The sequence below is a fragment of the Engraulis encrasicolus genome, chromosome 11, assembly GCF_034702125.1.
Source record: "Engraulis encrasicolus isolate BLACKSEA-1 chromosome 11, IST_EnEncr_1.0, whole genome shotgun sequence".
Taxonomy (NCBI): domain Eukaryota; kingdom Metazoa; phylum Chordata; class Actinopteri; order Clupeiformes; family Engraulidae; genus Engraulis; species Engraulis encrasicolus.
Genome location: NC_085867.1, coordinates 28,347,220 through 28,362,219, shown reverse-complemented (window position 1 = coordinate 28,362,219; position 15,000 = coordinate 28,347,220). Strand labels below are relative to the sequence as shown.

General features: G+C 47.9%; 1 protein-coding gene across 2 annotated transcripts in view; it reads right to left on the bottom strand.

Annotated features, from left to right (window-relative positions):
* Positions 1–15,000, bottom strand: part of unc13bb (unc-13 homolog Bb (C. elegans)) — a 173,670-nt gene that overhangs the window by 43,330 nt on the left and 115,340 nt on the right. For both annotated transcript variants that reach the window (XM_063210348.1, XM_063210349.1), the window contains exons 15-20: positions 14,531–14,758; positions 11,994–12,061; positions 11,698–11,771; positions 11,243–11,412; positions 3,277–3,392; positions 1,026–1,189 (exon numbers count right to left, since the gene is read on the bottom strand). In XM_063210348.1, coding sequence (XP_063066418.1) covers positions 1,026–1,189; positions 3,277–3,392; positions 11,243–11,412; positions 11,698–11,771; positions 11,994–12,061; positions 14,531–14,758 — 820 coding nt within the window. The remainder of the gene's footprint in view (positions 1–1,025; positions 1,190–3,276; positions 3,393–11,242; positions 11,413–11,697; positions 11,772–11,993; positions 12,062–14,530; positions 14,759–15,000) is intronic.

The window sequence follows — 15,000 nt, the reverse complement described above, 5'->3', positions numbered from 1 at the left end:
ACACCACTGCACATGTACTTACAGGACAGACACGCAAAATGCCTACAGAGGAGGTGTACATACACACAAACACACGCACGCACACACGCACACGCGCACACACACACACACCAGAGTAGGTCTTAAAACATGTATTCCCTCAACCTCCTTCTACTCTATCTTTTATCTCTTCTGTTTTACGTCTTAACATACAGGCAAAATTGGTGGTGGGGGGTGTGTGGGGGTGCACGGTGGGGATGGGTGTGTGTGTGTGTGTGTGTGTGTGTGTGTGTGTGTGTGTGTGTGTGTGTGTGTGTGTGTGTGTGTGTGTGTGTGTGTGTGTGTGTGTGTGTGTGTGTGTGTGTGTGTGTGTGTGTGTGTGTGTAGGGATGGGGTGGAGTATCTCTCTGTCTCCAGATCACCCCTCAGTAATTGGATGGATGGATGTGTGTGTGCATATGCGTGTGCGTGTGTGCGTGCGTGTGTGTAGGGTCATTGCTCCTGAGTTATGGCCTCGTGAGTGTGTTTGTCCTGAGTGATGGCATGGCCTAATGGCACCCCCATGTCAATCCACACACGCCTGTCTGACACACACACACACAGCAACACAGACAGACACTGACAGACACAGACACACACACATATGCACCCCCCTACCCCACGGCTCCTGGTGGCTATCTTCTACACCCCCACCCACCTCACGTTCCACTTTTGGCCTGTAACTGTCACCATGGGAACCACCTTTCTTCACCTCCCACCCCCCTTTCTTCACCCCCAGCCTTAATGGCACCTGATGTCACAGACAGTAATGACTGGTATACTACAGGGACACCTGCATGAGACATAACATGTAATGTGCATATTGGGTATATGTGCATAATATGTGTCTATTGCCTCACTATGTACGGTATATGTTAAAACGAACTCGATGCAGTAGTAGTGCATAGCAAATGCGAGCTCGCTCACACATGCACACACACACACGCACGCACACACACGCACACACATGCACACACACGCACACACACACGTGTAGGTGTATGTACGTCATGGCCTGGTAGATGGACTCGATGCCGTAGCGCATGGCGAATTCGTCCACTATCTCCTGGGCGACGTCGTCAAAGTAGACCTTCCAGCCGTCATCGCCCTTCGCATCCGGGATGCGCACCGCACCCGAACCCAGCACGTCAGTCATGTGATGGAACAGGTTCTAGAGCGGGAGAGGGGGATAAGAAGAGAAGAAGAAAGCGACAGAAAGCGAGACAGAGAGAGAGAGAGAGAGAGAGAGAGAGAGAGAGAGAGAGAGAGAGAGAGAGAGAGAGAGAGAGAGGTAAAAGAGAAAAATAAAAGAGCGGTAAGTAAACGAGGGACACAAGGACGTGATACGACTCACTGATAGAGTTATATAACTGATTAAGACATGGTCACACACACAAAAACACACACACACACACACACACACACACACACACACACACACACACACACACACACACACACACACACACACACACACACACACACACACACACACACACACACACACACACACACTGCACTGAGAAAGTTCAATACCAGACTAAGACATGGCCCTTACCATTTAGGTAACAACAAACTTATAATAGAGTTGAAAGGGCATGAGAGGGTTAATGTGGTTTTGGTGTGGCTTCTTACACACACAGAGCACACTCTCTCTAACACACACACGCACACGCACACGCACACGCACGCACACGCACACACACGCACACGCAGGCATGCACGCACAAGCACACACACACTAAGTGTCAGTGTCAGTGAAAATGAGCCATGAAGGTAAACTCCAAATGGAGCCCATTAGGTTTCAATGGAAAAAGCAGAAATCAATAATGTCATTAGTGGCAACACTGAATTAACACATAACACGGTAAATCCATCACACGCACAGATGCACACACACACACACACACGGACACACACACACAGGTCCATCACACACACATTTACTGCAGGTAGTGAAATTACTTCAATTCACTTCACTTAGAGCACAGGGATGGGGATGGGGTTGGAGGAGGCAGTTGGGCTATGTTCATGGGTCAGTGACGTTTCAGCACTAGCTCACGTCAGGGTGGCGCAACGACAGCCAGTGCCGCTATTGTAGGGATTTTTGTGTGTTTGTTTTTAGTGGACTATCTAAGAAGCATATTCATTGTTGTATATCAACTACCAATTACTAGCACTGAGTTGGCGTGGAACGTTGGTAAACCTCCCTCCGATAGCTTTATACACTCTCGTGCCGAGAGACTAGTCTCTTGGCCCAGCGGTATCGTACTTTGTCTCCCATTGCCGGACCGTTGTAGTTGACGAGATCGCACGTTCGATCCCAGAGGGGGGTGAACAGGTGCAAGATGAGCTCAGTCACACATGCAAATGGCTCCGTATGCATATGCAGTAATGGGCAAAAATGAATCCAATAGTTACAATCTAGGGCCACATATACCACACCGTGCCAAGAGGCTACTAATAATAAAAAATAAAAAAAGTTTTGTGGACTGAAGGGTAACAGAACTTTGAAAGGGCGTATCAGTATCGTCACTTTGTGTATCGCGATTTCTCGGTTTGATACAATATCCCTAGTTACAATCCAGTGCCACATATTCCAAATGACTTGGTTTTACTTGTCCAATTCAACCAGGTGTTCATTCAAGCATCCAATTACCTGGCTGAATAGGACAAGTAAGGTAAAAAAAATTGGACCGGAGATGTGAACCGAATCGTGAGTTGAGTGTATCGTTACAGCCCTAATTGTATCTAATGAATCCATTTTGTCCATCAGTGGACAACATTGTGTGCGGGGCTCATCTCAAGTAGATGAGACATCTCATATAAACAGGTGCGCACTATGTGAGTTCCTCATTTCCAGTTACATCCCCTTGTGTGCACAGGTGTGCAAGGTTATGTGTGACCTACATGATACCGTTTGTGTGTGAGCGGCGCGCGTATGTGTGTGTGTGTGTGTGTGTGTGTGTGTGTGTGTGTGTGTGTGTGTGTGTGTGTGTGTGTGTGTGTGTGTGTGTGTGTGTGTGTGTGTGTGTGTGTGTGTGTGTGTGTGTGTGTGTGTGTGTGTGTGTGTACCTCATGGTGTACTCTACATGGAAGGGAGCCACCTTCTCCACTCCTGTGTGTGTAATTGTGTGTGTGTGTGTGTGTGTGTGTGTGTGTGTGTGTGTGTGTGTGTGTGTGTGTGTGTGTGTGTGTGTGTGTGTGTGTGTGTGTGTGTGTGTGTGTGTGTGTGTGTGTGTGTGTGTGTGTGTTTACCTCGTGTAAGCAGGTGTATTGTACATGATAAGGTGCCACCTTCTCCTCTCCTTTGATCTCCACGCTGATCTGCAGCCTGATGGCACCAGACACTGCAGACTTATCCGTACGCTTCTCTGTAAGGGGAGACACACACACACACACACACACACACACACACATCAGTGATCTGCATACTGACACGACTGACTTACCGCAGAAATACACCAGCGGCGATCTGAGCGAGTCGAGCGACGGAAGTAATTGACTTTGTATTGAGTCGAGAGACAAAAGCGATTCTGGAGACTAGAGCGATTTGCGCGACGAGCGCGACAATTTGAAGTTGAAATCTTTTCAACTTTCTATGACGCGGTTCGGCGACAAGCCGCGACAGCCAATGACTGTATAGAGGTCAGTGACCACAGCCAATGGGAATGCTTGAATGCTTTGCCTTCTGCCTGTACGGACATACTCTTGTCTCCTCAATCGCTCGTATCGCTTGCTGCTGCACTCTGTCGCTTGAATCGCGTCGCCGCTGGTGTATCTCTGCGGTTATCCGTGCACTCCTCTGTAGATCAACACACACACACACACACGCGCATGCACGCACTTGGCTTTCAAAGCTCTACCATACAGTAAAAAGCAATGTCGATCCATATAAATGTGTGGAACTATAATTGAGAATTGCATGCTGCAGTAATAGTCAGCAGACAATTACAATGACACACGTGCACACACACACACATGCATGTACACAAACATGCATGTGCGCGCAGGCACGCACACTTGGACGCACAGGCACACACACACATACAAACGCGTGCGCGCGCCACACACACACACACACACACACACACACACACACACACACACACACACACACACACACACACACACACACACACACACACACACACACACACACACACACACACACACACACACACACACACACACACACACACACACACCTCTCTCTCTCTCTCTGAAGAGCACTCTCCACTTCTCTTTCCCGTTTGAGATGGTACATTAGTCTCAGCATGACTCTTTTCCCGACAGGATGGTTACTCTTTTACTCTTTCCCCTTTGAGAATGTGTGTGTGTGTGTGTGTGTGTGTGTGTGTGCGTGCGTGTGCGTGTGCGTGTGTGGGTGCGCACGTGCATGCCTGTGTGTGTGTGTGTGTGTGTGTGTGTGTGTGTGTGTGTGTGTGTGTGTGTGTGTGTGTGTGTGTGTGTGTGTGTGTGTGTGTGTGTGTGTGTGTGTGTGTGTGTGTGTGTGTGTGTTGGTATGCCCTCTTGACAGGGTGGTTATTAGCTTAATTTGTACGTGCCTGTCGACATGACACCCCATCCCCCCGACTAGCACTAACGATGATCACGGAGGAAAGGAGCGCAGGATATAGAGCCAGAGGGGGGGGGAGAGAGAGAGAGAGAGAGAGAGAGAGAGAGAGAGAGAGAGAGAGAGAGAGAGAGAGAGAGAGAGAGAGAGAGAGAGAGAGAGAGAGAGAGAGAGAGAGAGAGGGAGAGAGGAGTGGGGTAGCAGGAAAGATGTAGTGAACTTAACGAAGAGCAGGGAATAGAGAAGGTTGTCGTGCAGGGAAGCAGACATAGGGGGAGTAAGAGGCCCAGGGCCCAGGGCCCAGGGAGAGAGGGGCCCCAGAATTGGGCCCTCAGTACACATCATGTATTGAAGGACGGGGCCCTTTGAGATGGCTTTATCCCGGGCCCGACGAAAGCTGGCAGTGGCCCTGATGTCATGAACCAAAGAGTGAAAAAGTGAAAGCGAGAGTGAATGATGAGAGAGAGATATAGGTATTATAAAGGCTACACACACACACACACACACACACACACACACACACACACACACACACACACACACACACACACACACACACACACACACACACACACACACACACACACACACACACACACACACACACACACACACGCACACGCACACTGTGGGGAACACATAGAGGCTGCTTATTAATCGTGTTTTGTGTGTGTGTGTGTGTGTGTGTGTGTGTGTGTGTGTGTGTGTGTGTGTGTGTGTGTGTGTGTGTGTGTGTGTGTGTGTGTGTGTGTGTGTGTGTGTGTGTGTGTGTGTGTGTGTGTGTGTGTGTGTGTGTGTGTGTAGCCTTTATAATACCTATATCTCTCTCTCATCATTCGCTCTTGCTTTCACTTTTTTGTGGAGGAGAATCTATAGCGGATCTACTGTATATGAAGCACTGATAGTGGAGCAATTTGCCATCACTATTGTTGGGACATAAAGAGATAGAATGAAGAATAAACTTCACTCTTATACATTCAGCATGCGTGTGTGTGTGTGTGTGTGTGTGTGTGTGTATGTGTGGACGTGTGTGTACCTCCTGGAAATGGTACTGATGGTAATGATGGAGGACAGAGAGGAGTGGAATAAAAGAGGGGGATGGAATAAAATAGAATGAATGAATAAAAGAGGGATGGAACGAGGGAGGGGATGAATAAAATAGGGATGAAGGGAGTTGGGCAGGGGGTGGGGGGTTTTGGGGGGGTTGTCGTGGTTGGTTTGACAGGAGAGGGCAGGGGAAAAGCTTTGGCTAGCGTTCAGTGTTTTGGAACAGCACGTTTTGGTTCTGTAGCGTAGGTGTAAAGAGGGGTTCATGTGGGATAGGAGCATAGGAGAAGACAGGAAAGTGGGGTGAGTGTGTACATGTATGTGTGTGTGGAGTGATGTGACTCTCAGCGCTTAGGAGCATAGGAAGATGTGTAGGTGTGTGTGTGTGTGTGTGTGTGTGTGTGTGTGTGTGTGTGTGTGTGTGTGTGTGTGTGTGTGTGTGTGTGTGTGTGTGTGTGTGTGTGTGTGTGTGTGTGTGTGTGTGTGTATGTGTGTGTGTGTGCATGTATGCTTGCATATGTGTGTGTGTGGAGGGGTGTGACTGTCAGCCCTTAGGAGCATAGGAAGACGTGTGTGTGTGTGTGTGTGTGTGTGTGTGTGTGTGTGTGTGTGTGTGTGTGTGTGTGTGTGTGTGTGTGTGTGTGTGTGTGTGTGTGTGTGTGTGTGTGTGTGTGTGTGTGTGTGTGTGTGTGTGTTGGGGTGTAGGGTGACTGCTAGTGCTAGGTAGTGAGGGTCGTCAGGGCAGCAGGCTCTCTCACTCCATCTTCACAGAACGACTCCAAGAGAGCCCCACAGGCTTCCGGAACCTTCTGAAGAAAGGTAATTGGCCGAGAAAAGAAGAGTGGCCCCCAGCCCCCCGGCCCCAGAGGCACGTGGGTAATGAAGTCCTTAGCGCTGTGGCATCAAGACAACGGGAGCACCTCGCCGAGACACCCGTCATTACCCCTCAGATAGATGGGATGAGGGCGAGGGCAGGCTACAAAACTCACATTTGTGAAAACACGCGTCCTGCATTTAAAACAATATGGATTAAGAGTCCTGGGTGAAAGTGGGGCGCACATTCATAACACGCCAGCTATTCCCATAGTCTGCCCGCGCTGAAAAAACCTGTGAGGGTTGTGGTGATGGTGGTGATGGGGGTAGAAGGGGGGGATTGGGGAGGTGGGTGTTGCCCCATATTTGCAAAAAATGAGGACAGCTGAGACATAGAGAGGGGGAAGAGATTAGCGGTTGCACCACATAGTATATAACCTGTGTGGCTGCTCAGGATAGCCGTCTGCGGGTAAAAAAGGCATTTGGCCGGGTTTTGTTGCAAATTCATTACCATAGAATTCCAATAGAAATTGGGTGGGATTTAGTGCTTCCAAGCAGGTTTCGAGCATTTTTTTGGGTTGGAAATCATCAGTCTCATCTGGCAACCGTGTACGTAACACCTAGGAACTGAAGTAATGAGGCTGGGGAAGCATTTTCTGGAGCGCTTGTGCAGTCAGTCCCTCATTCTCCAAGCAGGATGTCCCAGCATGATCGTTACAATGGAACACGTACTGTGGGGCAGCTGCAGGCGGCCTAATGGTCAGAGGATCTCCCTACACCTCCATCCATGTCTGAAGTGCCACCTAAATCCACACTGATCTCTGTAATAACTGCAAGTCGCTGTGGATAAAAGTGCAATGTAATATAATGCAAGTGAACCTGATTAAGCAATAGCGAAACGCGTTGTTCACCAAATAAACTACCAGCAAAGATACCAGCGTGCGGTGATTCATCCTTCATTTACTTGAAATTATTTTATTGTTATCTATGTAATAAGCCGCTTTACAGTGCTCTGTGGTCTACGCTTCTCACTACCCTCTATGTCTCCCTGGTGTAGTATCTGTATCAAAATGGAGATTCACCTCTCAAGAGGGAAAAACGGTAGTGATGAATTTTTGCCAACGTTTCTGCTGATTTCTAATGACCATGAAAGTGTGACAGCACATTATCCATATAGATTTGGAAGCTGCTAAAGACCACAGATCATCCCACTCACATCACACTCCACTATGCCTCTTGATCTCAGCGGAAATATATATTTTTTAAGGATTCTGATAGTCAAATGTCCTCGAATCCACAGGGTACTGCTCTACTCGCCTCTGCTCATAGCATGGACCCATGGGTGACATAGCTCGCCTCTCCTCATAAGACAGACCCCATGGGTGACATAGCTCGCCTCTCCTCATAAGACAGACCCCACGGGTGACATAGCTCGCCTCTCCTCATAAGACAGACCCCATGGGGGACACTGCTCTTCTCTCATCTGCTCATATGACAGGGGCATGCATGGGGAGACTGGTCGGACTTCTTTGATGTGCGTATCTAGGGATGGGTGTGTTAGGGTTTAGGGCTTTTGGGAGGGTTAAGCAGAGGTCCACTGGTGGGGATTTAAAGGGGAGGGGGGCTTTAAGTAGATGGGTGCAGATGGGTTTTTTAAGGTGTGTGTGTGTGCGTGTGTGTGTGTGCGTGTGTGTGTGTGTGTGTGTGTGTGTGTGTGTGTGTGTGTGTGTGTGTGTGTGTGTGTGTGTGTGCGTGTGTGCGTGTGTGTGTGTGTGTGCGTGTGTGTATGTAAGGTGAGTGGGGGCACGGTACTGGTGAGTGGTTTACACGCCGGGTTATTCAAAGGCCTCCTTTTTAGAGTAGAGAAGAGGAGAGGAGAGGAGAGGAGAAAAGAAGAAAAGAGTAGAAAAGAGAAGAAACAAGACGAGGAGAGGAGAGGAGAGGAGAGACTAGGAGAGGAGAGGAGAGGAGAGGAGAGACTAGGAGAGGAGAGGAGAGGAGAGGAGAAAAGAAGAGAAGAAAAGAAAAGAGAAGAGAAGAGAGGAGAAGAAAATAAAAGAAAAAGAGAAGAGAAGAGAAGAGAAGAGAAGAGAAGAGAAGAGAAGAGAAGAGAAGAGAAGAGAAGAGAAGAGAAGAGAAGAGAGGTGCATGCTGAAGCCGGACTGGCCAAGGTTACTGAAGGACGAGGAGATTTAATAAAAGAATAGAACATGTAATAGTAAAAGACATTTCAGTCCCTAATGAAATCTGCGCCTGAAGAGTCGGTCAGAGCACTAGGGAGGGGGGAGGGGAGCGAGGGATGAAGAGAAATATGGAGCTTTAGCTGAAAAGAGGAGTGGCAGGAGAGAGAGAGAGGAAGGAATACAGTGCTACTGCTAAGAACAGGAGTAGAGTGAGGGAGAGAGAGAGAAAGGGGGGGGGGGTATACTGTAGCGCTTCTGCCTAAAAAAAGAGAGGGGGGAGAGAGGGAGGGGTGGGCAGGGTGAAAGAGAGAATATGAAAGAGAGAGAATTGTTGAAAAAAGAAGAGAAGGACGGAGAGAGGAATACTGTGCACATTTTCTCCTAAATAAAGCACAGGAGGTTGGTTTGGTGGGGAGAGAGAAAGAGAGAGGGGGGTATGTTTACTGTATGTTTTTCCTTGTGGCGGGAAATTTGGCTCGCGCAGGCCTGAGCCACGTGATAAAAATGCTTCTCTGCAACGTTGTAGAGCACGACTTAACATGCAAAGTTGGTGCACCACACCATAGACTGCACTTAGCGTGAAGTAATTAGGCTTTTGCACGATGCCAGTCTGTAATGGGAGGTGTTGGGACTCGGAGTGAGGGTGAGGATGAGATTGTGGGTGGAGTTAGATGGGAGTTGGAGTGAGAGGTGTGTGTGTGAGGAGTGAGTAGTGAGGAGTGGGAGAGTGCTACTGTGTGTGTACACCACAAACAACATAAGCTACAGAGTAGCTGAAGTCGTTGAAGAAGTCTCGCCACGAATACACTGCATTTGCTCTGGATGTGACATTGACATGTTTGATGTAGTTAAATCACATAACGGTTCTTGTCAGCCTGGGACATTCAGAGACATGAACATTCCAATTCGCAGAACCACGTCATCACTTATTACCACAGTATTAGTTGACTTTAAATTGCCGAAATTCGCTGTGGTCAACCAGGTTGCTTCGCTCCCGGCAAATTCACTATGGTCGATTTATTTGACGACCCTCCATAGAGAAATAATGACATCCGACACTCTGGTCGCGTAGGTCGCTTTTGGTGCACTTGCACAGCTATTGTGAGGTGTGTGTGAGGTGTGAGCGTGGGGGCGGAGGGGGGGGGCTGTCTCTCCTCCTCTAGTCGCTCTAATCTGGGCCTCCATTAGTTATTCATTCGTAGCCGAAGTGATATAAATGACGACTGCCCTGGTAAATGGACAGCACTAAAACTGAGTAACGACACAACCTGCACTGTGGGCCTCTCCTTCAGATGGAGCAGACAGGAGGAGTAGGGTGCATCCTGAGTCGGTGTGTGTGTGTGTCTGTGTGTGTCTGTGTGTGTGTGTGTGTGTGTGTGTGTGTGTGTGTGTGTGTGTGTGTGTGTGTGTGTGTGTGTGTGTGTGTGTGTGTGTGTGTGTGCGTGTGTGCGTGCGTGTGTGTATGTTAGTGTGCACACTGTGGGTCTCTCCTTCAGGTGGGGCAGACAGGAGTGTGTGTCTCAAGCAAGTGTGTGTGTGTGTGTGTGTGCATGCGTGCGTGCGTGCGTGCGTGCGTGCGTGCTGTGTGTGTGGTGCATGCGTGCATGCGTGTGTGTGTGCGTGCGTGTTTGTCTGTGTGTGTGTGTGCGTGCGTCAAGGAAGGTTGAAAGCAGGCAGTGTGTATCTCAAGACAGAGCGTGTGTGCCAGGAAGAGTCTGTTTGTCATGCTTGACATTGTAAGAGTAAATATGTGCGTGTCATGCAAGAGAATGTAAGAGGAAGTAAGTGTGTGTGTGTGTGTGTGTGTGTGTGTGTGTGTGTGTGTGTGTGTGTGTGTGTGTGTGTGTGTGTGTGTGTGTGTGTGTGTGTGTGTGTGTGTGTGTGTGTGTGTGTGTGTGTGTGTGTGTGTGTGTGCCATACAAAAGTATGTGTGTTGCACACAGCCCAGTGCTGCGGGGAAGAGAGTGTTGAACAAATGTCAGCTCTCACTGGACAGCAGACAGCCCATCAGACTGAGGACCGACAGACAACAACTAGCCAACCACCCCCTTCAACACGCACGCATGCACGAACACACACACTCTCTCTCTCATGCAAAGAGAATGCTACGTAACATCTATAAACACACACATAAAGAACAATAGCCTCGTTGGGTCCAACACATGCACATGAACACAGACTCAGAGATGTGACACACACACACCACAAATAGACATGCACACACAGACACATCCTTTCTCTCTCACACACACGCGTGCACGCACGCACACCGAAAGAGAAAGCAAGCAGTAGAAAGAACTAGACAGGGCCTACAGCGAACAAGAGTAGGTCAACACTCCACTTATGCACTGTAGTCAACACATTAGAATGTAAGACACAGAAATACTCATGCACGCACGCATGCATGCACACAAACACACACACACAGTTGTACATCCATTTCTTCGTTGAGTGTGCGCACTTCGATGACGCTATGTCCTAAGAAGTTGTCTGACATTCACATGCACACACACACACACACACACACACGCACACGCACACGCACACGCACACGCACACGCACACGCATACACACACACTAACACACACACACAGCTGTACTCACCCAGGTTGTACCAGACGTCCATCTCCCCGCTGAGTGTGCGAACCTCTATGATGCTCTGGCCCAGGAAGTCATCGGACTCCCGTTTAAGACGCTGCTTCACGCGGGACTTCAGGTCGTCATCCTCATCCCAAACACGCACCTTGATGCGGTCAGACGAGTTGTGGCACTCACTGAGGAGTACAGCACACAGACATACACACACACACACACACACACACACACACACACACACACACACACACACACACACACACACACACACACACACACACACACACACACACACACACACACACACACAGTTAGAACAGTTAGAACACTTCGGGTAAGACCAGTGTGTGTGTGTGTGTGTGTGTGTGTGTGTGTGTGTGTGTGTGTGTGTGTGTGTGTGTGTGTGTGTGTGTGTGTGTGTGTGTGTGTGTGTGTGTGTGTGTGTGTGTGTGTACGCTACTTACAAGTGGTACTTCTCCTCCCAGACGGGGTTGAGGTTTCCATATATAGTCTTGGTCCTCTTCTTCGTCTTACCCACCTGAATGTCAAAAATATTATTTTCATTTTTACAAAGTATTGCTATTTTTACTTTTCAGATTATCAATTTTTCTAATTACTGGCATATCCAGGCCTGCTCACCTGTAGTCATGTCAAAAGTATTAATTAAAATTTTTACAAAGTATTAGTATTGTTATCTTTGGCATTTTTAAATATATTTTCTATTATTATTATTATAGACATATCTAGTAGTCTTGCTCACCTGCACTGTGACATAGGGGTCACTGGAACCAGTCTTGTCCTTGGCCTGAAGACCCTGAGCACACATCACTACAGCCAGAGAGTAAGACATTTAATACAGCAAGAAACAATATGGCGCAATAAAGCCTTTACTATAACGTGTCAATAAAAAGGCAAAAAAAATCCATTAATCTTGTCCTTGGCCTGAGCTCACATCACTGCAGAGAGAGAATAACATGACACCATGCCACCGGATACAATGATACCATGACATATACAATAACCATAAAAGGCATCAGTGTTGTCCTTGCACGCATCACTGTGTGTGTGGGAGAGTAACACAAAGTGCTGTATAATATGATGTACAATAAATATAACAATGTGTGGTGCGGGCATTCCAGTTTCCTCACACAATCATAGGAGGCTCGGCAAAGTCAGAATCACTCCTGAATGAATGTGACTGTTGGTGTGTTCCAATACTCGTACTTTCCGCCCTTTCCGCACTGTGTTTGGGTACGCAGGGTGTTCCATTTCAAATCGCCGTGGTAAAGTGTACTGTAAATTACCCGGATAACGCCCCCAAAACGGCCATTTTTTGAAGTGTGGAGCTACTGTACACTTTTCACAGTCAACGGCCGCCATGTATGTTACGCAGTTGAGTGTCAGATCTGTCAAACAGCTGAATCTCTGTGATAATAGCATAGTTTTGATTTCAAGGACAATCACCATGTGTATTAGAGGCAGGGGTAACTTTAAAAAGTGCCAGCATAATGAACAGTGTCTTCTGTGATGAATTGCATATTGGCGGTTGGTAAACTCTGATGACACGCGACCAACCGTCATTTCCGTTAAGTGTATCAGACAGAACGGGAATCGGAATGTACTCGCCTCGTGAATCGCGGAGGGTGGAGAGAGTACTTCACTGCACTTAAACAAGGTACACAGTACAGAGGGCGAATAATGGAACACACCATGTGACTATGGGTGGCCATTTAGCGTATGCTCTACTTGATGCTCTTATCTACCTATTATTATGGTGCATCAATCTGTGATGGTCTAGGTCAGGGGTGTCAAACTCAAATTCACAGTGGGCTCAATTGGTAACCTGATTATCATCGACTTTCCAATGTCTTCGAGATTTGGTCTGACCAAGAGCATAACAATTCACATTTCCCAAACATCATGGACTGGTGTCAGACAAAGTGGCTGGAGTTTGTGATTTTTCGGGAGATCAGAGATATTTGCATTGCTCTTGACCTGACTAGAAGCAATACAGAAGGTGTTGCGTCACTAGGAGGGTGTGTCCTGGCTACCAAATTGGTAATTACCCAGTGCTTTCCCCCATCCTCCTCCATAACCGAGGTACCATGAGCATGCACTGCACAGCCACACAGTAATACACTTTTGAAATGCTCTTGGGGGCCAAATAAAATGACTGCGGGCCAAATAATATGACTCCGCAAGCCAAATTTGGCCCCTGGGCCTGAGTTTGACATCCCTGGTCTACGTAGGTGATGATACCTGTAACGGTCATCTTGGCAGACCATTTCGATGTGCTGTCCAGTATGCTCTGCTTGATACTCTTTATGATGATGATATACTTTAGTAGGAGTATAGTGTATAGTGTATAGTGTATAGTGCAGGTGTAGCTACCATATGTATGTATGTGTACCTGTGATCTTGGCAGACCATTAGGACATGCCGTCCAGTACGCTGTGCTTGATGCTCTTCATGATGATGCTATAGTGTAGGTGTATTGGGTATAGTGTGTAGATGACATGGGGGCAGCCATGGCTCAATGGTTAGAGCACTGGTCAATGGTTAGAGCACTGGTCTTTAGATCAGAGGGTTGCAGGTTCATATCCCGCCCTCACCAGCACCTTCATCCATGGCTGAAGTGTCCTTCAGCAAGGTTCACTAACCCCATACTGCGCTAGGGACTGTAACTAACACCCTGTACCTAAATAACTGTAAGTCACTTTGGATAAAAAGCCTCAGCTAAGTGTAATGTAATGACCCACATGCACATGTGTACGTGTGTGTGATGTGATGTGATGGTGATGTTGGCGGACCACTTGGACGTGCCGTCCAGTACGCTCTGCTTGATGCTCTGATGATATACTATATAGTAGGAGTATAGTGTATAGTGTATAGTGCAGGTGTAGCTAGCTATAGTGTGTGTGTGTGTGTGTGATGGTGATCTTGGCAGACCATTAGGACATGCCGTCCAGTACGCTGTGCTTGATGCTCTTCATGATGATGCTATAGTGTAGGTGTATTGGGTATAGTGTGTAGATGACATGGGGGCAGCCATGGCTCAATGGTTAGAGCACTGGTCTTTAGATCAGAGGGTTGGAGGTTCATATCCCGCCCTCACCAGCACCTTCATCCATGGCTGAAGTGTCCTTCAGCAAGGTTCACTAACCCCATACTGCGCTAGGGACTGTAACTAACACCCTGTACCTAAATAACTGTTAGTCACTTTGGATAAAAAGCCTCAGCTAAGTGTAATGTAATGTAATGACCCATTAAATTGTACAGGGGTAGGTGAGTAGGTACCTGTGATGGTGATCTTGGCGGACCACTTGGACGTGCCGTCCAGTACGCTCTGCTTGATGCTCTTCATCTGCTGTCCGTGTAGCGCCTTGCCCATCACGAAGACGTCGCGGATCAGGTCGAAGATCTCGGGCCGGTTCCGCTCGCGGATCTTCATGCGGTCCTTCATGGCCATGATGATGTTCTGGGTTCGGTCCTCGGCACCATGCTTAGAACTCTTCTCCGCGGCACCTAGAGCACACACACATACACACACACATACACACACACACATTAGAGATGCTGCCACTGCTGACCCACAGAGATTCACAATTATTCATTAATCCACTACTGCACTTAACCAACTGACTCCCAAGGCAGATACAGAGCACTACATTTTTCATCTCACTTTTGCCAACAATTATATTGTATACAATATACGGTACAAAGACTCATTACTACTGGACATTTGTTTTTAAATTTTGCTGATGGTC